The sequence below is a fragment of the Arvicanthis niloticus genome, chromosome 5 (assembly GCF_011762505.2).
Source record: "Arvicanthis niloticus isolate mArvNil1 chromosome 5, mArvNil1.pat.X, whole genome shotgun sequence".
Lineage (NCBI taxonomy): Eukaryota > Metazoa > Chordata > Mammalia > Rodentia > Muridae > Arvicanthis > Arvicanthis niloticus.
The window spans coordinates 88,027,085-88,051,187 of NC_047662.1; the positions used below are offsets into that span (position 1 = coordinate 88,027,085).

Genomic DNA, 24,103 nt, shown 5'->3' on the forward strand with positions numbered 1-24,103 from the left:
AGTACAGGCATGCACCTTCACACCTGGCTTACTTACAATATGTTTGTATCACCCACTGTGCAGTTACTTAGTATTTTCTTCTTGGCTCCAGCCTCTGCCAGCCATCATTTCTGAGCTATGTGTGTGTGTTTATGGATTCTGGATATTTTCTATAAATACAACCTACTTTATAAGTCCTTTGGTGCTAACTCCTTCCCTTCCTTCCTTCCTTCCTTCCTTCCTTCCTTCCTTCCTTCCTTCCTTCCTTCCTTCCTTCCTTGCTAGACAGGTGTTCTCTGTGTATCCTTGACTGTCCTAAAACTCACTCTGTAGACCAGGCTGGCCTCAAACTTAGAGATCCTTCTGCCTCTGCCTCCTAAGTCCTGGAACTAAAGGTGTGCGCCACCACTGCCCAGTGGCATTTTTCACTTAGCATCATGTTTTCAGGTCATTCACTTTGGCGCATGAATCTACACTTTCTTTCTTTTTATGGTAGAATGCATGTGAAGTATGGTTTTACTGTGCTCTGTTTATCTAATGACTTATTCATGGGGACTTGGGCCATGTCCACTTTTGGCAATTGGAAATAGTGCTTTCATGTTCACTATGTTCTTGTTTTAACACTTGTTTCAAGTTGTTTTGTGTTGAATCTGCATCTTGATAATGGTATAAGTCACTTCACTGCACAGACCATCTACTTTTATGTGTGTGCAAGCAGGTATGCATGATGTGTTTGTGTTCCCGTGTGCATGTGAGACAAGAAAGAGAGATGGAGACAGACAGACAACACCTTAGATATCATTCCTTTGGTGCCATCCACCTTGTTCTTGACGCAGGATCTCTCACAGACCTGGAGCTCACTGACTCAGCTGGGCTAGCTGGACTCTAAGCCCCAGGGATCCCCCCCCCCCCGCCCCTGTCTTCATCTCCCTCATGTGTAAGAAGCACTTTACACACTAAGACTATTCTCTCTAGGAATAGTAATAAGAAAAATCCTGGTTTGAAACATGTATCAAAAGAGACTGAGATCCAAAAATTTTATAATATAGATATCCCCAAAATATCTGTGATGACCACCAACTCCTCAGGTGTTGCGGCCCGAGCTGCCCCACGTTTGGGGGCCAAAATGTCTCGGACCGTTCTGTCAGTGTTGGAACCCACACTGCCAAAAGCTTTGGGGGCTAAACTGTTAGAGCCTGTACTGCCCCAAGCGGTTCAGGTCTGCGGGTCGGGGTTTAGCAAGAGAGAGAGAGTGAGGACGAACTTGAGGAATGGAGACCAGACAGAGTGTGATTCAATCCTGTTTATTCTTCAGTCTCTCTTCTTAGTCAAAGTCCCAAGTCTTGAGTTCCTAGTCCCTAGTTCCTAGTCCCTAGTGCCTCCAAGTTCCAAGTTACTTCTTCCAAGTGATAAGTGGCTAATGTCTAATTCCAAGTTCTTCCTCCAAGTGCCTAATACCTAATAACTAACTCCAAGTTGTACTCTAAGTTGTACTCCCTAATCTAATTCCTAGTTCCAAGTTGTACTGAACTCTTCTGTCTGCCTCTTGCCTTTTATATGTCTTACTTCTAAGCCACGCCTCTAAGTCACGCCTTTAAGTCATGCCCTTAGGCCTTGTCTCTAAATCTAATCTCTAAATCACACCCTTAAGTCTCTAATCACAGCTTTAAGTCTCACACACCTTTAATCTCACACACCCAAGGGAAGATCCTGGGTATCTAAAGCAAGATGTTATCAGAGTGTGCTCAGCTGTTGTAGGCTAATGTAATCAAATCTCTTGTCAGGGTATATGGCTCAAGATGGCTGCAAGGATGATAGCCGCTTTCTGTCGGCTACCCACATCCAGGCTCCAGAGACATTGGTACAAAGACGAGGACCCTGTCCAAGTCCTGGCCGTGGGCCCCTCATGACCGCCTCTCTCCCTGTCTTCACTAGGCAACTTAGTTAAACAGCATATAGATTAGATGCATTTTAACATTTTAAAATATGTATTCTATTTTATGTGTACAAGTGTTTTGCCTGCATGTGTGCCTGGTGCTCACAGAGGTAAGAAGAAGGCATTGCTTCCCCAGAATTGGAGTTACAGATGGTTGTGTTATCTGCTATCCCTCCAGCCCTTCTTCTAAACATTCTAAGTGTCATCTTTTCTCCCTCTCCAGGATGGCAGCAATGATTATCTCCAGACTTCTTTTTAGCTGCCTAACCATTCTTCCCTGGAAGTTTCTGCAGAATCCCACTTTATAGTGAGCCACTAAGCATAGCCGCAGTGGGACCACAGTACAGTTCTTCTCCTACTTTCTCTCCTTCCCACCCTTCCCAGGAGTCAGTTGTAATCCCTGAACTCATAATCTATGAGACCCTTTTCCAAGGGTATCTGTCTTCTCTGGAGGATCCCCAAGGGGCCAGAGGTATCCCTGAGTCCAGTAGTGAACTAGACTTTGCTCACTGCCTAAGGAGGCTTCAGCCCTTGGCATGGAGAGATGGAGCAGAGGCTCCTTCTGGCTTCAAAGGATGAGCTACCAGAGCTGTGCCATGCTCTTAGGTACTGTTGTCCTGAAGCTTATACAGCCAGCCCACCCTGCAGTTCTGCTGGACACAGCTCCAGCTGGTAGCTCTGCTCTACTTCCCTCTGTCGGCCATGATGGGGGCACTCTGGCCTCCTGGCCAGCCTTGGCAGTGATGGGGCACACTCAGGGAAGCCCTTCCTGAGAGCTGGGGGGCACAGATGGAGCTGGAAGCTGATGTCAGCAATCACACTGGGACTTTTAAGAACTGGGCAAGAGTGACTCAAAGGTAGCCAGAGCAGACAGAGGAAGCAGCGTGAACCAGAGTCCTGGGGAGGGACAGGCCACAACACATTCAAGGGACTGCAAAGAAGGTCAGAGAACTGGAATACAGGAAGCAGGAGCCTGGGGTGTGAGAGGAGGAAGAGGAATCAGTGCTGTAGGAGCAAAGCCATGCCTGGTACTTTCCCAGCAGCAACAGGAAGCCTTCAGAAGCTGTGAGAGCAGGGCAGGGGCAGGGCAGGCATTTTTAGAAAGCATCTTTGTGACCACAATGGGAGAACATTTGGGTCCAGACGGGACAAGTTTAGAACAATTGTCTAGAAATAAATCTAGGACAGTAGCTTAAGAGAGAGTGTGCAGAGAGCTGGCCCCTGAGTGATTTTAATGGCAGAGGTGGGAGAAATATGTGGCTGGGGAAGATATTTAGGAGGCTGGGAAGATACTAGACTGGTAAGGAAAGGGACAGGGAGCTACCAGATTTCTACCTTCCAGAATTTAGACAGTGGGTCCATTCCCTGAGATCCCCATCACTGTGAGAAGGGTCCTCAGAAAACCAGCTTTGAAAGGGAAAGAGCCACTGTGGGTCACTACCTCAGAGGTCTCAGCAGATGGCCAGTTGGCTCCTTTGCCTTTAGGCCTGGTACAAAGCTGTGGCAAATAGGGCAAGGGTGAGGCAGAGGAAAGCTGCTCTTGTGGCAGCCAGGAAGCAGGAAGTGGCCAAGGAAGGGCGCTGGGAACAAGATATACCTGTCAAAGCAACACCCCCAGTGACGCACTTCCCTCAACAAGACCCCACTCCCCCGTAGCCCACTCTGCTATGAGCTTGTTACCAAGTTAGTTCCTTCTCTCAGGCTCCAGCCTAAGCTACAGAACCAAACCCTCAGCACCGGAGCTATTCAGTGTCCCTTTTATGTGGAAACCGTAAGAGTAAGCTCCTGGAGGAAGCTTGGCCTGTGGGAACGGACAAACCTGCATGATGCTGTTGCCCGCCTTTGGAAGACTTGGCTGGAAACAAGGAACAGCTGTTAGAGAGGAACTCAGGGCTGAAAAATAGTTGAGAGGGAAAGAGGGTGATATCGAAAGCTGCTTGGTAACAGAAGCCAAGCTGAGGCCCCAGGCTTTCTGTTTTCTCATCCCTGCACGAGGCCACTTCTAATCTTTAAGCACTCCGCAGGCCTCCAGACCCATTCGGCTGCAGCTGTGCGGCCTTCAACAGCTTAGTGGACTCTGTACAAGGTTGAACTGGCAATCAGTCTGGTCCCTATGTGACCCTGAGTGTTCTTAATGAATTCTCATAGAGAACGTTGGCCCATATCAACCAAGAAGCCTCTCTTAAGCTATGGTGTTAGATTTCTACACTCATAGCCTCATAGCCTCAAGTCACCATGTCTCGATTTTTAAAGGCAGCTCTCATCTTCTGTCCTCCCAGCAGGATCACACATAGGGCCCCTGTCTGCATCCGGCCCAAGTTCTTTTCTCTAACCCGATATGCTCTTCTGTTTCCTGTTTTATTCTACTGAAAGCTAATGTATTTATTCATTCTGTCATTTAACAGATATTTTAAGAGATAAACGTTAGGGCTTAATAGGAAAATTTACTGCTCCTTTAAGCTCTTTCTTAAGTGCGACCGGTTCCCCCACCCTCCCTACTTGGGTTGCACACCGTGAGTGTGGACACAGTGAGTGTTTGCCCTGGGACTTCTGTGCTTTAACCCACCTGTGTCTCTGCACCGTTGGTGCAAATGGCCCTCAGAAGTGGCCTCAGAAGCCCACCTGTCATCCACTCACTGAAGCAATGCAACCTCCTATTAGCCAGCTGCCACATCAGGGAGGCCAGGCTTTTAAAGAACACACGGAATTACTTTCCTGCACATGCAGGCCATCCATCACAGGCAGACGAAAGGCTCTGCTCTGTGTTGCCCAGGCTGATGGACCAGCTGCCTGCCATGTGGAGCATCACCAGTCACAATGACAGACAGGGGAAAAAGAATGGAGCCACCCCCAGGTCCTTAAACGATCAGTGGAAGGACACAAGCACCACATCTTATTTCACTGGACAAAGCAAAGCACACGGTCACCTCCTGCTTGAGAAAGCCAGTGAGGTTTTGCCCTACTGTGTGCCTGGAAGGTGATGAGCCAGAATGGCCCTATGTGCAGCAGCAGTGACTGTTGCCTGCACAATTCTCTGTAGCAAGGCTCACGCTCTAGACAAGAATGTCTGCTCCCAGACATGTGACATACTGAGTTGCATCTCCAAAATGACGTGTGGCAGAGACCAACAGCAGTCCTTCAGCATTTCTCCATTTCGAACAAGCTTGTCTCCCCTTTAGGGGCAGCACAAACAGGGGTTCTGTGCTTCTCTGCAGCAGACTTTTAATGGCAGCTCATCTTCTGTTTCACCACCAAGAAGAGAATTATGTACTCTTTAGATCAAAGATCAAAGCCTCTTTAGAAATCTGGGTGGTAAATTTCTCCAAATTCAGAGTCAAGAATCAGCATTACCAAAAGTTGCAAGCATGCGTGCGTGCATGTGTGAGTGTGTGTACATTATCAAAAAAGGGTTTTTTGTTTTTTGTTTTTGTTTTTGTTTTTATTTTTTTTTTTAAAGAGGAGGCTGGAGAGATAGCTCTGAACCCTGGCTGTTCTTTCAAAAGACCTGCGCTTAGTACTTGCACCTAAATGGTGGCTCACAACCAACTGTAACTGCAGTTCCAAAGGATCCAACACTGATCTCTTGGGTACTGGTGTGCACACAATGCACATACATACATGCATGTAAAACACACATACATGCACATAAAATAATAAAAAATTTTTAAGGATATAAAAATCTTCAGGATATGCATGAAAAACTACTGTTGGCATAGATTAATGACAGCAGTAAGGGATTATAAAACTTCTTCATTTATATTCTTTTGTTCTCCCTATTTATTTTGGTTTTGGTTTTATTGAGAGTCTCACTATGTTGTCTGAACCCCCACCACTCTCAGCCCCACACCAGCTGCTTCTGTTATGGAGCATTCTATGTAAAAGTAATAAGCTTATTTTGCTTTGTAAGTGGCAAGAGATTTCCCTCTGTGAACTAGTGTGCTGCAGGCTAGTGGTTCTGACAGTTCTGTGTATCAGAAGCATCTGGAAGCCTTGTGAGAGCTTACCATGTTGGACATTCTGGCACCAAGGTCTTGAGTAAAACCTGAGCATTTTTAACCAAGTTTCAAACTAATGATGACATTGCTGGTCTGAAGACTGCATTCTGGATCCACAGTGGCGTGGCGTTTTATCGATGAAGAGCATCATTAATTGTGTTCTGCAAACTCTCTTTCTGAATATGGGGTGTGTGTGTGTGTGTGTGTATCTCTATATTATGTATTTATGTGAATGTGTGCAGTTGTACACAAATATGCTTATATGTGTGTGCATGTAGATGTAAAGGCCAGAGATCAGTATCAAGTGTCTTTCTTAATCTCTTTCTACCTTTTGTCTTTAAGATTTCTTTTATTTTTATTTATATGCATGTATGAATGTGTGAGTGTATGCCATGCATGTTTGGGTGCTTGTAGAGACAAGAGTAGCAGTGCCCTCAAAGGCCAGATGACGGCATCAGATGCCCTAGAGTTGTGAGCTGTGTGACACAGATGCTGGGACCTGAACTCAGGTCCTCTGAAGAGCAGCAAGTACTCTGAACCACTGAGCCACCATCTCAGTTCCCACCACATTATTTTTTGAGACAGAGTCTCTTCCTAAAACTGGATTAAGTCCTAGGGGTCTTCTTGTCTCTGCCTTTCCAGTGCTGGAATTACAGATGTGTGCAGCTGTATCTGACTTTTCATGTGGGTGCTAGGGATCAGAATTCAGTTCCACATGCTTGTGTGGCGAGCACTTTACCAACAGAGCCACCGCGAAGTCCCTGAGTCCCTGTTTTTAATTACCTCTTGCAGTCTTTGAGATGGTTCAGTATAGGAAGGCCCTTGTTACCAAGCTAATGACCTAAGTTCATTTGATTCCTGGGACCCACATGGTAGAAGAGAACTGACTCCTGTAAGTTGTCCTCTGACTTCCACATGTGTGCCATGTCACCACCCCCCCCACACACACACACACACAAACTAACAAATACTTACTTACTGGGTGACCTCAACTGAAAATTTTAAACCAGTGGTTCTCAACCTTCCTAATGCTGTGACCCATTAATACAGTTCCTCATGTTATGGTGACCCCAACCATAAAATTATTTTTGTTGCTACTTCATAACTGTAATTTTCTGTTGTTATGAATCATAATGTAAATATCTTTATTTTCTGATGGTCTTAGGTGACCCCAAAGGGGTTGTGACCCACACAGGTTGAGAACCATTGACTTAAACTCTGTAAGATTCATTTTTCCTTTTTAGAGAAGCAATTCTAAGATATATACTGTTCTTTTTTAATGTCACGAAAGCAAAATGCTTGTTTATTTATTTATTCTCGTGTTCATGTGAATGTTTGCATGAGTTTTTGTGCACCATATACATGCAGTAACCACTGAGGCCAGCATAAGGCCTGATCCCCTGGAAAAATGGAGTTGCTGATGGTTGTGGGTCACCATATGGGTGCTGGGGATTGAACCCAGGTCCTCTGCAAGAGCAGTCAGTGCTCTTAACTGCTGAACCATCTCTCCAGCCCCCAAATCAGAGTGTTTACTACAAGATATAGCACAACAATATCTGAATGCCATGTCTTGCCTTTTCTGTGGTACCTACAAAAATGACACACCTCCCGAAGGATGGTTTCTAAGATGCAGTGGCAGATGATCTCTGTCTTAAAAGGTTGTCAAGAGGTAATGTGTGGAAAGTGCTTAGCATGGTGTCAGGCACAGAGTAAGATAATTTAAAGTGATTTGGAAACATGTGATGACTTCAGCTATTATTAAAATAAGTAAGAGCAGTTCAGTGAGGCCCAGCAAGCAGCCGACACATTGAAGGTGGGTCTGGAGATAGATCTCTTGTTTCTGTTCCTTCTCCAGGCAGACTTTAGAGAGAACAAATTACAATGCTGTCCTGGCCAGTCTTCCCCATTGATTCCAACAGCGACCCTGCGGCCACTGACAGAGACTGTGGCCACAGTACAGACCATCTACACCTCCCGGAAGCCTGTCTCTCTGGCAGCCAGGTGAGTCAGATAAGTAACAGGTACCCTGGTAACAGGAAGCCAGACCTAGACTCTAGCTCACCTTGTTTGTGACTCTATAGGCCCTCGTTCATTCTTTGTGTGTGTGTGTGTGTGTGTGTGTGTGTGTGTGTGTGTGTAAATGTATGTGCTATATATACGTGTTCATGTTCATGTGTGCACATATATGCGAGAGTGCACATGCATATGTACACGTGTGTGTATGGAAGCTAGAGATCGACGTCACATGCTATCACATGGTATCAGCTGCTTTCTATCTTATTTCTTGAATAAGTTTTAATCAACTTATTGAAATTGTTTCAACTCACTGAAACTAGAGTTCATGAATTCAGTTAGGCTGGCCAGTGAGCTTCAGGCTCTGCTTCTTTCTGCTTCCCCAGCTCTGGGATTACAGATACACAAACATCACCAAGCCAGGCTTTACTTGAGTGCTGGGGACCTGAACTCAAGTCCTTATGGTAAGTATTTTACTGACTGAGCCATCTTCCCAGCCCCTTCCATTCATTTGTCCTGTAAGAAAAGGTCTCTAAGGAGTACACTGTGTTCTAGGTGCTAGGGTTGGACAGTGAACCAGACAAATAAAGTCGTACCCTACTGGAGTTTGCACTTTTGTGCATGAGGGTTAGAGAAGCAGAAAAACAGGTGTGTGTGCATGTGTGTGTTTGTGTGTGATGTCAGGGATAAGGAATAAATTGAGACTGTGAAAAGCAATAGGAAAGGTTGAGATGACCTCACTGAAGTGACACCTGAAGGTGGCAGGGAGCAGGTTGCAGACAGTTGTGGAAGATAGGCTTGGCAGAGGGACTTGCCAGTCCCAGCTCCCTGCACTTGGACATGCCTGGCATGATTAAGCAAGTCTAGGGGGCCAGAGCAGTCATGAGAAAAGCTTGAGGAGACCAGTGACTCGAGACAGTGACAAGAAAACAGAGAAGGGAAAAATAGAGAAACTGCCTCAAAGCAGCCTCTTGGTTCTGGAGAACTGAAGAGTTAGTGACACAGGACAGGAATCCTCAGGAGAGACAGTTGTGTCTTTTTTGGGGAACAGGCAGGGCTTTTCTAGCTCTTTTTTTCTTTTTTTTTCTCCTTTTGTGATCTGTATTTCCAGCCATGGGGGCAAGCAAGTATTTTTAGCCTTAAAGTCAGGGAGAGACTAGGCAAATCTAGGACAAGTCAACCCTCTATTGTAGTTCCGGACAAAACGCTTCTTAAACGATCAGTGTGAGAAGCTGAGCAGACTCCTGTCTCAAAGATAAGGCAACAAAGCAGACATGACAGCCTTTCCATCATCCAGTCAGTCCTCATAGATGCCTTCAGGCCCAAGTGAGGTCAGGGTTTCCACCAAGAGACCTTTTTAGAAGTGTGTGTGTGTGTGTGTGTGTGTGTGTGTGTGTGTGTGTGTGTTCATATGTTTATGTCTATATGTGTGTACATGCACTTGTGTGTGCTCAGATGTGTATGTATTTGTGTGTGCAGGAGTATGTGTGGAGCCCATGGACTACCTCGGGGGTCATCCTCAAGAACATCATGTACCTCTTTAAGACAAAGTCTCTCACTGGCCTCTGGTACTCACTAATAATTAGGCATCTGGGTGGCCAATGAGCTTCAGGGATCTTTCTGTCTCCCTCCCTTGTGGAAGTGTATCTGTGTGCCATGTCTGGTATTTTTATTTGGGGCTGGGACTCAGGTCACTGTACTTACAGGACAAACACTTTATACTCCCAGTCTTAGCCTCACTTCCAGCCCAAAAGAGGTCCTCTTGTCCTTGAAAGGTAGCCATGTCTACCACCATAACCCATGCGTCAGACCCATCATCCACAGCCAAGGTTGCAAGACACTGATAACTATCTTGAAGCTGTGGGCCCTCCAAAGCTAAATCTTTACACAACTCAGAGCTAGTGAGGCTAGGAGATTGAGTTGTGGTTTTCCTCTGTAAGGCATAGGGTGAATGACTGCAGCAACCCACCAAAGCTGCACCATGGGCCAGACTGTGTGAGGACACGTTGGCCATGGTAAAACCTGACTTACTTCCTGAGTGATATTATTAAAGTTACTCTGTGCCTTTAAAGATATACATTTTATTTTCTGGCTGGAGGAATGGCTCAACAGTTAAGAGTGCTTGCTGTTTTTCCAGAGCACTGCAGGTTCCTTGCAGTGGCATACACCTGTAGTTCCTACAACTTGGGAGTTAGAACTTGAAGAATTGCCAGGGGCCACAGTTCAAGACTAGCCTAGGCAACCCTGTCTTAAAAGGGAGAGCAAGAGAGATGAAGAGAGGGGGAGGTATTCATCATTTTAAAGAGGAAGATGAATAGACCACACATCAGGGCTGAGATATATCTCAGTTGCAGGACATTTATCTAAGAGGCATGAGACTATGTGTTCTAATCAAGCGAAGTACACACACACACACACACACACACACATACAACCTTTACACAATTATCCATATGTATGTATTTATTTAACTGGTAGAAACAAGGTCGGTCCATGTACTGCTCTTCCAAAGGTCCTGAGTTCAATTCCCAGCAACCTCATGGTGAGTTACAACTATCTGTAATGCAATCTGATGGCCTCTTCTGATGTGATTGAAGACATTGACACTGTACTCATAAAATAAATACATCTTTAAAAAGAAAGTGAGAAAGAATGAATGAAAGAAAGAAGGAAAGAGAGAAAGAAAGAAAGGTCTGTAACTGTCCTAGTTACTTTTCTGTTGCTGTAATAAAATGCCACAACTAAAGGCAACTTAAAGAAGAGAGAGTTTATTTTGGCTTATGGTTCCTGAGGAATAAGAGTCCATCATGGCAGGGCAAGACACAGCAGCAAGCAGCCGTCATGGCAGCAGGAGAAGGAAACCAAGAATGCATGTCTTTGTCTTTAATTGGGAGCACAAGGCAGGGAGAGTGAATTGGCAATGGGATGAGAATATGTCTCACCAAGCTTGTCCCCAGGAATGGTGACAGACTTTCTCCAGCAAGCTTGCACTTCCTAAACCTCCTCAAACAGTGCCACCAACTGGAGACTAAGTGTTCAATATTTGAGCCCATGGAGGACGTTTTCATTAAAACCCCAACAACAGAATGTTCAGCAGACTGGGGACCAAGAAGTCAAAAGCAGCCCCCGCAAAGCAGCCAGTTTTTAATGCACCCAACCTCCCTTTCCCCTTCCCTTTATTTTATTCATTAAACATAGCACATTCTTTGTTAAGACATTACTTTAGATATTAACCAACATACACTCTAGAAAAAAAAAATATAAAGTGAATTTAAAGCACGATCGAAAGAAATCAAATACTCCCTCAGCCCCAGGCCACCAGATGGCTCCAGGGATAGAATCACTTGCCAAGAAAGCCTGATGTTTTATTCTTTAGGAGAAAGAGAGAAACAGTTCCTGAAAGTTGACCTTTGACCTTCATATGTGTATAATGGCAAAATGCATCTATGTGTATGAGTTTGCTCATGCTTCTACACACATAACAGTGACAACAACAATAATAATAAAGTATATGTATTATGTTGTATTACATATGTACTGAAACAGGATCCCTCTATGTAGCCTTGGCTGTCCTGAAACTCACTACATAGACCAGGCTGGTCTCAACGGTGACCCACTTTTCTCTGCTTCTCAAATGCTAGGAGTAAAGGCATGTACCACCATTCTGGACTAAGCTAATTTTTTTTTTTTAATTTAAAAAGTTTTTCAGTCCTTCAATAGACATTCACTGAGCAGATCTCCACACTCAGCTGTGAGAAGACAGAGATGAACGACAGCAATGAGTCCAAGGAATGCCCCATCGGAGTGGGGAGGGAAACCCCGTCAGGAGCCAGACAGTTTAGTCTCACTGTATTGCTAGTCAATGCAGTGCATCCCAACAGAGCCTAAGAAGGAAAATCTAGCATCTGCAAGATGATGTTTAGGTTCTGTCTACTCAGCAGACACCAAGGCTTTGTCTTACCGTCCTGTCCCTTGTTTCTCAGTGCAGAGACGCTCCGGCAGGAACTGGAAAGAGAGAAGATGATGAAAAGATTGCTGATGACCGAACTGTGACACTCCACCCTTGCTGCCTGGAGATGGCATGGTGCCTTCGTCCGCTTCCTTTCCTCGGGCTCGGTGTGCTCACTGTGGCACGACCTACAGATGTGTGCTCTGTTCGCCCAGGTCTCCAGGGTTAGCGGAAGCCAGCTTCCGGCTTGACTTCGTTGGAAAAGTTATTTTACGTCTCCTGAGCATGAGAGGTTTTTCTACTGCTCAATGCAGTGGAGACAGGGTTTGGTAGGAAGTTTCCAGAAGAAAGGGGATTTCTATTCAGAGGTACCTGTGTGTATCTGTTAGTAACCCCAGTGGCTAACGCAGCACAGAATCCTCCGCTTACACTCTCAACGATGTGACTTTTTTAATGATTGACATTTGCACCAAGCTTTGGCTGTTTGTTAAATGGGTCATTTTATGAGAGAATAATTCTTTACTGCTGGTTTTCCATTTACACTGAATAATACACAGATCTTATGAAGTTATTTATTTTTATTCAGACATGAATAGATGAATGGGGAAAAGTTACATATTATACAACTGAAAATACTTCAGCTTAACCTGAAATACAGTTGAAAGTGTGAACTCGTTGGATACAAAACAACTTGGGATAAATGGAATTTATCTTTGAGTCCCATATAGGAAAATCTAACTTACATTGTCTAAAAAAAAAATCTTTACAGGGTCAAGATGATTCAGTATCAGGAAGATTCATTTGGCTTTTTCTTAAAAAAACAAATTATTTCTAAATTCCATCCACTCTATGTTGACAGGACCTGGCCCAGAAGAAACTTAACTCCCTTTTTATATAGTTTCAAGAAATGTGTTTTTAAATTTTTCTTATGCACTTGAATAACTTTGTGGGAATTAAGGAACCCCTCCCTGCAGCTAGCTCTGAAGTTCTTACTGCTTCTCCCACATCCGCTGTTTTTACATAGCTGTGCTTGGCACCAACATTCCTTTTGTTATATTTCTTTACCTGAATCTCCTTATTAGACAGATACTTTCACTAACTTATATGTCTTTATAGTCACATGACACAGTTAACCTCACTTCTCCCCATTAACAGATATTTGAGTTATATGCAAACTTTCACACTTATAAATAGTGCTGCTATGAATGTCTTTGTAAAAAAAATATATAAATAAATAAATATATATATAAAATCCTTCTCTTGGATTATTCCCTCCAGAATATCTCCAAAGAGGGATTACAAGGTCAGAGAGCATGAAGTATTTTATAGCTCTTGTTTTATATTGCCAGATTGCTTTCTAGAAAGATCCAATCTTTGGATTGGAAGGACCTTAAAGGTCATCTCATTTAAACTTCCCCTCCTCTGAATGCTTGAATTCCCTCTACAATTTATAATGCCACCAGCAATGTATAAGCATTTCTATTTACCAATAGCTCTGCCAGTACTGGGTTTTGCTATTCTAATTTTTTTTTTTTTTTTGCTAGTTTAATAGATGTGTATAGTTATTCTTGAGAAGCTGTCTTATTTGATGACCCGCTAGCAAGGCTGAACACTTTCCTGTGTGATAAGTTACGAGCTGTGTTTCCTTGTATGTAAACCGTCCACATCCATTTCTTATGACTGCTTGTTCAATGGAACTGATCTCGTACCTTTGTATCAGAACTGTATTTTTATGTTGTATTGTAGTTTGCTCTCCCCACCCCTACAAATGAATGGTGCCAATAATTTGATACTAATGACTATAAAACTTGCCTCACTGACTAGCACTGATGCAACCGAGGTATGTAAACAGGTATTCGGATAACCAAGGAGTAACCCTTTAAGGACTGATTCTTTACAATTTAATATTTTTTTGAGGGAAATCTTTATAGGATGTATGGCACATTTCCCTGCCTTAGTGCACAGTGTCCTGGGGGTCTTTCCTGATGAATCCTGGTTCTCAGTACACATATCAGCCCCTCCTGTACCTTGGTATGGTAGACACACACACACACACACACACACACACACACACACACACAAATGACAGGAGGAGCTATTAACACGTGCAGGGCTTGCTGTGACCTTGTATAGGCCATGACCCTCTCCTCATCAATAGCTCTTTACTGTTGTCCTGCCATTGCCGTGGAACTGTCTGGGGAAAGTATAGTGTTGGATGGGTGCTTTTCACCCACACAGCTCCTAGATGTACTAGCAAAATGGCATTGGCTGTCCTCTATGACACAAACTATGTTCCTATAGAACACAGGGGTTGTCATCTCCTGCCAACCCAGCAGCTGCTTCCTCTTCTGAGCTGCTCTCTGCAGTGTGCGCTCCTCCCCGCTGCTCTCAGGTGGAAACCCCCAGAACAGAGCAGGAGGTTTCCGGAGCGATCAGGACACACATACATCCCACATGTATGACTTGCTTTGTTTCTAAGGAGGGGTGCATGGAGGATTTGGCTGCTGCTTTCAGGAAGCTTACAAGCTCCTATGTTGTCCCCCACCTTTCCCTTGGGCTTACAAGAGCCTCAGTGGGTGGACATCACCTGAGCACAGCCTGAGCACAAACATGCTGGTTGCTATTGTATGTGTATTGTATGTGGTACCTGGCAGTTCACCCCAACCAGTAAAGTCCAGAGGAGTATATTGCTGCGGGGGCCATTACCTTTTGCCTACTTAAATGTATGGTGGTGCTGAGATGGTGAAGCTGCCCCAAGTGAGCTCACAGTCACTATCAGGGGTTGTGCAATCATTACCTTCTATGTCTACTTTAGACCCAAACAACAGCACTAGAAGGTAATACAACACCCACTGTGGATTCAAGAGGAGAGGGGAGAGTCTGCTAACATAATCATTACAGAGCTGGGACTCTAAATCCTGGCCTCAGACTCCTAGTTGGGAAGTCATGGTGTTACTGCAGAGGTCTGGTACACCTCAGCCCATAGAGTTGACAGGTTAGGGACAGCACAGATCTTTAGATGTGAAAAGGGACGCATTTAGTGTTTAGAAATTCCCACCAGGATGCATCTGGAATTTTATTTCCCAAAGAGCACAGGAAGATTCTGATATTGTTGTTGTCATCTGCCATTTCAAAGATCACAGACCTTTAACATCTTTGAATAAAACCCACCATTTTAATGATTTTAAAGTGTGCACCTCAGTGTCTTTCAGTGTGTCCATGATGCTGGGCAAACATAATTTGACTCGTGACTCTGACCCTCCCCCCAGCAACCCCCAACTCCCCCCTACCCTGGCCTGTAAGTTTCTGATTGTGAATTTGCTTATTCTGGACAATTCCTATATCTGGAGTCACATAGTATGTGGACTTTTGTGATCAGCTTCTCTCATTTAACCATGTTTTCAAGTTTCCTCTATGTTATAGTGTGTATCAGAACTTCATTCTGTCTTTGTGACTGAATAATGGAAAAGATGTGGATACCGTGGATACCATGTTTTGTTTATTTATTCAGTTGGCAGATATCTGGGTTGCTCCTGCTTTGGGGCTATTATGAATGATAATTTTATGAACATTCATGCACAGGTTTTTGTGTGTGAACATATGTTTTGGGTTCTAGAGTTGCCAGATCATATGGCAACTCTATGTTTAACTTTCTGAGGGACTTCCAAGATCACAGCTTTTATATCTTATGAAATTCAAAATGAAAAATGACATGCACCAGGCGGTCAGAGGCAGGGCACATCTGTTCCTGGTTGGGTACTGAATGGTAGCACTAATTTGGGGATGTTTTATAACAGAAAAAAGGGGTCCTTTTGAGAAATTATTTTGATGAGAAGAGAAATAAAGGTTGTCTGTCTTTTAAAAATGAAACTAAATGCTTCTCTGTTTAAAAGTGACTAACTGGGTCCAGGAAATGGGTTAGTGGGTTATGTGCCTGCTCCATGAACATGAAGTTTGTCCCCCGGGCGCCTATGGAAAAGCCTGGTACAGCAGCCTTTCTCTATTACCTAGTGTTGGGGTGGAGAGCCAAGGAAGGTGGAGCCTAGGGACTCACTAGAATAGGCAGGTCCAGCAAGCTCCAGGCTCAGGAGGTCGCTCAGTTTGTAAAGTACTGGCTGTGCAAGCATGAGGACCTGAGTTCAAATCTCCAGTGCCCACATAAAAAGCAGTATGTGATAGCATGTCTATAATATGAGTACTGAGGAGACAGGAGGATCCCAAGCTCACTGGCCAGCCTGCAGAGCCGAAGTGAGCTTCAGGTTCAGTGAGAGACCCTGGCAGGATTAACATAATTAAATTCTAATTGGACAAGCTGACCTGTCAGCTATATCCAATAATGGACAGCTGGCCTTTGGATTCCCCAAGGCATCTCTCCTTCAATAGCAGCTCCCATGTCTCCTGGCCAGTGGGCTGAGAAACAGTTGAAATTATGGGTTCTCAGTATTTCATAGTTCTGTGCCATGTTATGACATCAGTGACCTTGAACCCTACATGATCTTATTTAGTATGCACTGCATCCCAGGAATTACTGATCACTGGTTATTACTGATAACCCAGGCAGTCTGACTTCCAGGTCTGCATTTGAAAACTGTTTTTCTGCCTCAGTAGCAATTTCCTTACTTTGTGCAATTTATTTTTAAAAGAACCAGAAGAAGCGTTTACATGCAAGGTTCTGAAGTAGCATCGAGGAAGAGATAGTGTCGCTATTTCTTGCAGAAGATAACTAATTGTCACCACCCCAACAAGGGTCATTTGAAGACAAGCCTGTGATCTGTGTATGTTAACTGAGCAAATGAATGGCCAGGTGAATAATGCAAAGTGTAAGTGGTACAAACCGATGTGAAAACATGGAGATTCGGTGTACTTATCAGACATGGTTGGCTCATTTAATGTCTGTGCACTTTGCTTCTGGGGAAGGGTAAACCAGTTGCCTAGTTTGAAAGGCTCAGGTTATGCTCCAGCACTTGTGGCTTTTGCCAAGGCCTTAAGTTACACTTTCCTCATTGTCTCTGGTCTCTGCTTGGCTACCTAGATAGTGGGACTTTGTGATTTCCTTCCGTGATGGTCCAGAGAAATTTATGGGTTTAGTAAGTATTTTCTCCGGACAAAAAGTTGCAGGAGCAAGACGTTGGAGACAGTGATTCTAATACGTTGTGGAAACTGGATGCTGGGGATTTGAGTAAGAGCAAATTCTGCTTTGTGTATCCAGAGTGGGACCTGAAGCAAGGTCCTAGGTGGTGCTGATGCTGTAGGTCAGCGGGCCACACTAAGCACCCAGGGACCAGGAGGGTCAAATCTGGAGGCGACTGGGCGACTGGGCGATGGGGAGAATTGGAAGAAGGACGGGAGGAAGGAGCATCAGGCGAGGAGGGGGTGATGCTGAGCGGACGGGGGCAGGCTGCGGGGCTGGAGCGAGGATGCGCAGAGCGAGGCAGAGAGGCGGCGGGTGCGGGCGCTCCGCGGCTGCGCGGCGCGTGCTGGCGGCGGCTCGGTCCCGGCCCGCGCCCGCGGGGTCCCCGCTGCGGCCGGAGCGGCCTGGCTGCGGGATCCGTGCGCAGCGATGGCGGGGCAACCCCTGCGGCGCCCGGCCTGGGTACCACTGCTCCTGCGGCTGCTGCTGGCGGGGATCACTGCCTGCGATGCCAGCCCCGCGGACGACGGCGCGGGCCCGGGGGGCCGGGGACCCCGGGGACGCGCGCGAGGGGACGCGGGCGCGGACGAGGCAGTGCCACGCCACGACTCCTCCTACGGCACCTTCGCCGGCGAGTTCTACGACCTACGCTACCTGTCAGAGGAAGGTGAGGCTACTAGAGGGTGAGGAGCGACCTGGGGATGGGAGATTGAGGGGTGCCGGAGGGGTCCGCAAAGATGTCAGTGGAGGCAGATGTGCACAGCTGAGACTAAAGTAGGGAGCCCGTCGCTCTGACCCAGCCTGTAGGAGGGAAGTCTGGAGGAGCTGTCAGCGCCTGCTCCCCTCTTTACACGTGGGGAGATTAGGGCCGGGAGACTCAGACTCAAGTCCTTCGAGGCTGTGGATAGGAGGTGCTAAGCTTATGCTCCCCTAGTTCTCAGTGTCTGGCCTCCTCCATCCTCCTGCCATGGAGGAGGCGCCATCTGGACTAGGATTCCGGAGCCCAGTGCAGCAGGCGGGAAGCAGAAAACCCAACTTAAAGAGACCCGTTGCCCAGCTACCTCCTGGTCGGTTTGGACTGACCTAAATTTGCAGGTACTGTAGCTCCATCTTTTTGTTGCTCTCATTGCCCAGGCGCCAGAGATGGGTCACAGCTCCCTCCCCAGTCCAACCCACAGCTGCTACCACCACACTTGTCGTCTCCTAGTGTGAGCCACCATTGTTGGGACCATCTGGGCCCAGAGACTGAGGTTTCTTCGCCAGCTTCCCTGAGGAGCTGTTTCAGAGAGTACAAAAGGCAAAGCCATTCTGATAAAAGGAATGGAAACTGGTCTCTTACTTCCGAAGCTTTCGGGAAGCTTGGCAAAGAGGAGCCCAGAATCAAGGAGGGGGTTGAAATGAGGTTATCTGTTCGTGGATATTATCTCTTAATTAGGATGAGGTTCAGCTATACACATCTTCGATAAGATAGAATTTTCTCTCTCATGTAAGGAAATCTAAAACCCCACAATCTACAGCTGGCATGAAGTCTCCAGTCTTAGGGACCCTGGGGCTGGAACTTCTTCTGCTCCTGATTAATTCTTAGCTTGTAACTTAATGACCCCAAGTAGCTGCTTGAACCCTACTCATTACCTTCACATTCCAGATGGAGAGAAAGACAAAGGGGGAGAAAATGCTGACTGCCAACTTATTAAGGATGCTACTCGGATAGAAGTTCCATTGAACGATTTTAGTTTCTTAGCCACGTGGTCACACATAGCTGTAAAAGAGATGGGGAAGGGTAATCTTGTAGCTAAAAAAGACATACTATATCCACTTCAAAATAATATAATTATTATATTAAGGAAGGTGGAGAGAATGGATTGGGAAAATATATTTATTAAATAGACACTGCTGAACCAGCCCCCTCTCCCACCCCACCCCCCCCACACACACTTATTGACCTCGACTCTGGCTGTTCAAGGGCTGGAGAAGCAACTCTATGTAGTCACTCAGGGACCTACATGCCTTCAGTTTTGTTGCTCTACTATCCTTTAAGGCTTGTCCTCATCTGTGTAATAGAAGACTGGTGGCTTGTATGTCTTTATTCAAGACTGAGGGTAGGGTGCTGGATAGATGACTCAGTGAGTAAAGCCCTTGCTACACGAACCTGAGGTACCTGAGTTCAGAGCATCAGAGCCCATGTAAAGCTAGGTACAGTAGCTCCTGTGTCTGTAATCCCAGAGCTCCTTGGAGCACTGGGAAATGGAGACAGTAGAATCACTGGGAGCATGTGGGCCAGCTGATATGCATCTGATATACAAGAGACCCTATCTCCAGGTGGAAGGAGAGACCTGACATCTGGGTTGTCCTCTGATCTCCACATGCACATGTGTGGCATACGCCCATCCACAGCCACATATGCACATGACACGTGCACACGCACACACACACACACACACACACAACTTAGAAAACAAAAAAAAGGAAGTTTAGGATAAGTAATTATCTTTTTGGCTGCTCGCATAGATCATCTCTTTCCATAGTCTATGGTTTATTAGAAGCATAATTAAATAATGACCTAGCTGCAAGGGAGGCCAGGCACTCCTGAGCCAGGGAAGAAGGAGCAAATGGTGGGAGAAACAACAAGCTAAACAGAATCTATCACTCTGGGAAAGGATAAATATTCCTAAGCATATTTTTCTGAAAGCATGCAGTATATATTTCTTCCTTACATAACCAGTCTATACTTCTAAATGTCTTCAAGGTAGCATGTGAGCGCATATATTTTCACTTAAGTAATGAAGAACAAGCCAGACTTTCTGGTGTTCATTTACATACATGGAAAGAATGAACTGCTGATTGTATAAGCTGGTTTTATGAAGGTGAACATCAGGTGGGCCGTAGCTACCAAGGAACATTTTACAGTCACTCTCGGAAATAGGTTTCCAGCCCAGAACATATATATGTTGCAAACAACAGGAGAATATAAAACATTGGATTATGGGGAACTACTCTACTCTAGGTATTCTTTGAGGAAGAAAAGCAACAGGAAATGGAGTTGTCTTAGTTTTAAACCTTAAGTGAATCCTTCTGTTCCTGTCACCTGCTGTCAGCTGTCCAGGATAAAGGATCATAAGTCTGAGGATGGTAGTAGCTACCTACCCTTTGACTGATAAAGAAAATGCCCATTTATGGTTGCTTATCTTTAAAACATAATGATCTAGCCATTTGCAAAACATTCGAATCAATGAACAGCTCACCACCGATTTCAAGACCAGTTCTTTTTTCTGTTGTGACAAAGAGCAGGGTAAGAGGCAGAGAGAAGGACAGAAGCATGCGTAGGACATTTTTCATTGGCCTGTGTCCTTCCCATGTCAGTCAGGCACTGTATGTAAACATGTAGCTTATCTCCCTATGAGTCTGGAAGTCCTTTAATGCCACCAATACATGTCTGATTCTTCCTCTGGGTCCTCTGTAAACATAGTCTTCCATGAACATTTATTGGAACTATGTTCAAAGTTCTATTTATTTATTCCTACATGCAAGTGTGTGCGCGCATGCATGCGTGCGTGCGTGCGTGCGTGTGCATGCGCAGGTGCATGTATTCTTATTCATGTATGTGGAGGCCATGAAACAATCTTGGATGATGTTCCTCAGGCACTACCCACCTTATTTTTTTCTCTTTCTCTCATTAGCCGGGAGTTCATCCATCCCATAGAGCTCGGGGAATCTGCCTGTCTCTCTCCTCTTGTACTGGAATTACAGACATGTATCACCAACAAGTCTAGATTTTTTGTGAGTTCTAGGAAAAAGCTCAAGTGCTCACGCATGTGTGCCAAGCACTTCACTCACAGGGTGATCTCCCCAGCCTTCACTGTCCTTTCCTAAGTCCCCACTGTGTGCCAGACTGTTTCCTACAGTACTTTACCTACATTAATTGTCATCTGCACAGTGATCCTCTGAGTTAGATACTACTGTTTCCTCCCATCCTTTAAGAGTTAAGGGAAATTACTCACTTTTGTTTTCCTTTTCAAATCTTGGCTAAACGCACACAGCTAGAAGGTAGCAGAGGACTGTTGGATGGATGGATTGACTCTGTAGAGTAGGTGGTGCCGGGTGTCTGGTCTGCCTAGGTGTAAGGCTCATGTTGGCAAGTGCTAGGAACTGGACTTGAACAGGTAGGAGTGAGGGTTTTCATCAAGGAACTTGAGATGAAATTACTTTCAGAGTGATGCACAAGGTAGGTCCTGAAGGGACAGAGCGCTACTGTGAAAGCACCGGTAGAGGACTTTACGGTCTGCCACTTCTTTTGCTCAGCATCCTCTCTGCTTTATGTGACCCTGGTAAGTAGAAGCGGCAGTTCAGGTGGCCCCAGAAAAAGGCTGATGAGTTCTCGGAGGTGAAGCTGAATGGTATATAACCAGCCAGTCTGTGGTTTAAGCTTCACCGAATCGAGGGCTAAATGAATACCTGAAGGCTCCGAGCCAACCAGTTAATTAGAAGCAATAAATAGCAAAGCAAAAGCCATTAACCACTCAGTAGAGTATGGCAAAATGGGCTCAAGGGATTGCAGAAAAAGGACACACAGTCCACAAATTAGATGAGAATGGAAGCCACTGAGCCTCAAACAAGAAAGTGGACAGAGGTGGAGCCCAGTGATAGTGAGCTGCTTAGCATATGCATGATTGTGGGTGGAGCCCAGTGATAGCTGCTTAGCATGTGTGTAGTTGTGGGTGGAGCCCAGTGATAGCTGCTTAGCATATGCATGATTGTGGGTGGAGCCCAGTGATAGCTGCTTAGCATGTGTGTGGTTGTGGGTGGAGCCCAGTGGTAGTGAGCTGCTTAGCATATGCATGATTGTGGGTGGAGCCCAGTGATAGCTGCTTAGCATGTGTGTGGTTGTGGGTGGAGCCCAGTGGTAGTGAGCTGCTTAGCATATGCGTGATTGTGGGTGGAGCCCAGTGATAGCTGCTTAGCATGTGTGTGGTTGTGGGTGGAGCCCAGTGATAGCTGCTTAGCATGTGTGTGTGGTTGTGGGTGGAGCCCAGTGATAGTGAGCTGCTTAGCATGTGCATGGCTGTGGGTGGAGCCCAGTGATAGTGAGATGCTTAGCATGTGCAAGCATATACATGATTGTGGGTGGAGCCCAGTGATAGCTGCTTAGCTTGTGCATGGCTGTGGGTTCGACCTCCAACACTGCAAACATAAACAATAAGTAAATAAAATTAAATGAGAAAACCAGCTTCTCATAGGAATATCTGACAGGCAGAAATGACAAAATAGAAATTAGAAGAAAAAAGTGGCTGTAATTAAGTTTCTAAAACAAAGTTACTAGAAAAATTGAATTCATGTGAGAAAGAAGAACATTTTTACAATAAAAAATCCTCTAATGTAATATTATTCCTTTAGGTTTTGTATGATTGTCAGTATATGTATAGATAGATGTATTTAAGTATGTAGATGTATACACACACATGCCATGACCAGAGGTCAACCTTGGGTGTTATTCCTCCGGAGTCACCCACCTTGTATTTTTATTTTGGTTTGATGGAGCTGGGGGTGATTTATATAGAGAGAGGCCAGAAGAAGAGAGTAGCCATCGTGCTCCATCATTCTCTGCCTTGTTCCATTGAGAAATGGTCTCTAACTAATAGTCTGGTAGTCAGCACACTCCCATGATCCTCCTGTACCCCCATCCCCAACCCATTGCTGGGTTACAAGCATGTGCAGCAATACTTGGCTATTTTCATGGGTGCTAGGGATTTGAACTCAGATCCTCATGATTGCACATTGATTCCTTTTACTTGCTAAGCCATCTTCCTAGCTCCACCTTGTTTTTTAAGATAGATTTTTCTCTTACAGGGATGTGGGACTTACCAATTAGGCTAGTTGGCTAGCCAGTTAGCATCTTCCCAATGTCTGGGTTACAAGCAAGGGCAACCACACCAGCTTTACAACATGGGGGCTAGGAGTCAAGCTCAGATCCTCATGCTTGTGTGGCAAGCACTTCCCCAGATCTTCATTTAGGTTTTCATTTTGGAGGGAAAAAAATGGTGTCAGGATAGGAAATGGGGAGAGGAAATAAGCCAAGCAAACAAACTGATGTAAATGAGAAAATGGATGTAACTTATTAAAAGAGGCCAGGGAGCCATAGCTGGATGGTTCAACCTCTATATCTCAACATTGAGGAAAACAGGTCAGTATACACAGGGAGTCAGGATGTAGGAAAGGTGAAGAAGTACTTGAAAATTCTACAAGAAGAGGGCTTTAAGAATATTTTTTTTCAATAACAAGTGGAGAAGTTGGGCCTGTTGTGCATTGTTAATGAGGATGGAAAATATTACAGTTCTTTGGAAAATGGCTTGGCAGCGCCTCAGAAAGTAAAACGTACAGTTACCATATAATGTAGCGATTGTATTCTAAGAGAATTGGAAATGTATCCACATAAAACCTTCTACACAGCTGCGTGATTCAGAATGGTCCCAAAGTAGGAGCAACCAAAATGCCTACCAACTGATGAACAGATAAACAAATATGCTCTACCGTTACAGTGGGAACGCTAGTCTGTTGTAAGGAGGAATGAAGTTTCAATACGTACTGCAGGGTAGATGAACCTTGGAAACATTATGCTAAATGAAAGAAACCAGAAACCAGGCTGCATGCTTTCACCGACAGGCAATGTACAGAATGGGCAAATCCATAGGAGCAGAACATACATTAAAGGATGCCAGGGGCTACACAGATGGGACAAGGGAGTGGCTGCTGACTGGCACTTGGATTTTTTCCTGGAACTGTGGAACTTTTGTTGGACTAGACAGTAGTGAGGGTTGTGTAACCTTGTGGAGGCGTAAAAAGCACTCACTTTAACATGGCAAGTCTTATGATAGGTCAGAGTTCAATAACAACAGAAGCAGATAAAATCAGTTAATAAGAAGCCAAGGTTTGTCTAGTACTTGGGAGGCTGAGACGGGCAAATTTGAAATCAGACTGGAATTCATAGCAAGACCTTGTCTAAAGAGGGGGAGATCTGACTGAAGAATTAGAAAACCTGTATAAAAGGAACTGAGACGAATAGGCTGGCTGAGTGGGGGTGGGTGGTGGTGATGCAGGGACTCAGA

General features: G+C 45.1%; 2 protein-coding genes across 8 annotated transcripts in view; both read left to right on the forward strand.

Annotated features, from left to right (window-relative positions):
- Epb41l4b (erythrocyte membrane protein band 4.1 like 4B) overlaps nt 1–15,709 on the forward strand; it is a 154,546-nt gene extending 138,837 nt beyond the window's left edge. For 4 of the 7 annotated variants that reach the window (XM_076934931.1, XM_034503638.2, XM_076934934.1 and 1 more), the window contains 2 exons: nt 7,766–7,911; nt 11,907–15,708. In XM_076934931.1, the coding sequence (XP_076791046.1) occupies nt 7,766–7,911; nt 11,907–11,976 (216 nt within the window). In that variant the 3' untranslated portion in view covers nt 11,977–15,708. Of the gene's footprint in view, nt 1–7,765; nt 7,912–8,309; nt 8,388–11,906 lie in introns of all 7 variants that reach the window. The other 3 variants (XM_076934929.1, XM_076934930.1, XM_076934933.1) reach the window with 2 other exon arrangements.
- A 1,675-nt stretch (nt 15,710–17,384) lies between these two features.
- The window catches only part of Frrs1l (ferric chelate reductase 1 like), a 31,846-nt gene continuing 25,127 nt past the window's right edge, over nt 17,385–24,103 (forward strand). Inside the window, exon 1 of the mRNA XM_034503571.2 lies at nt 17,385–17,670. Coding sequence (XP_034359462.1) covers nt 17,433–17,670 — 238 coding nt within the window. The 5' untranslated portion in view covers nt 17,385–17,432. The remainder of the gene's footprint in view (nt 17,671–24,103) is intronic.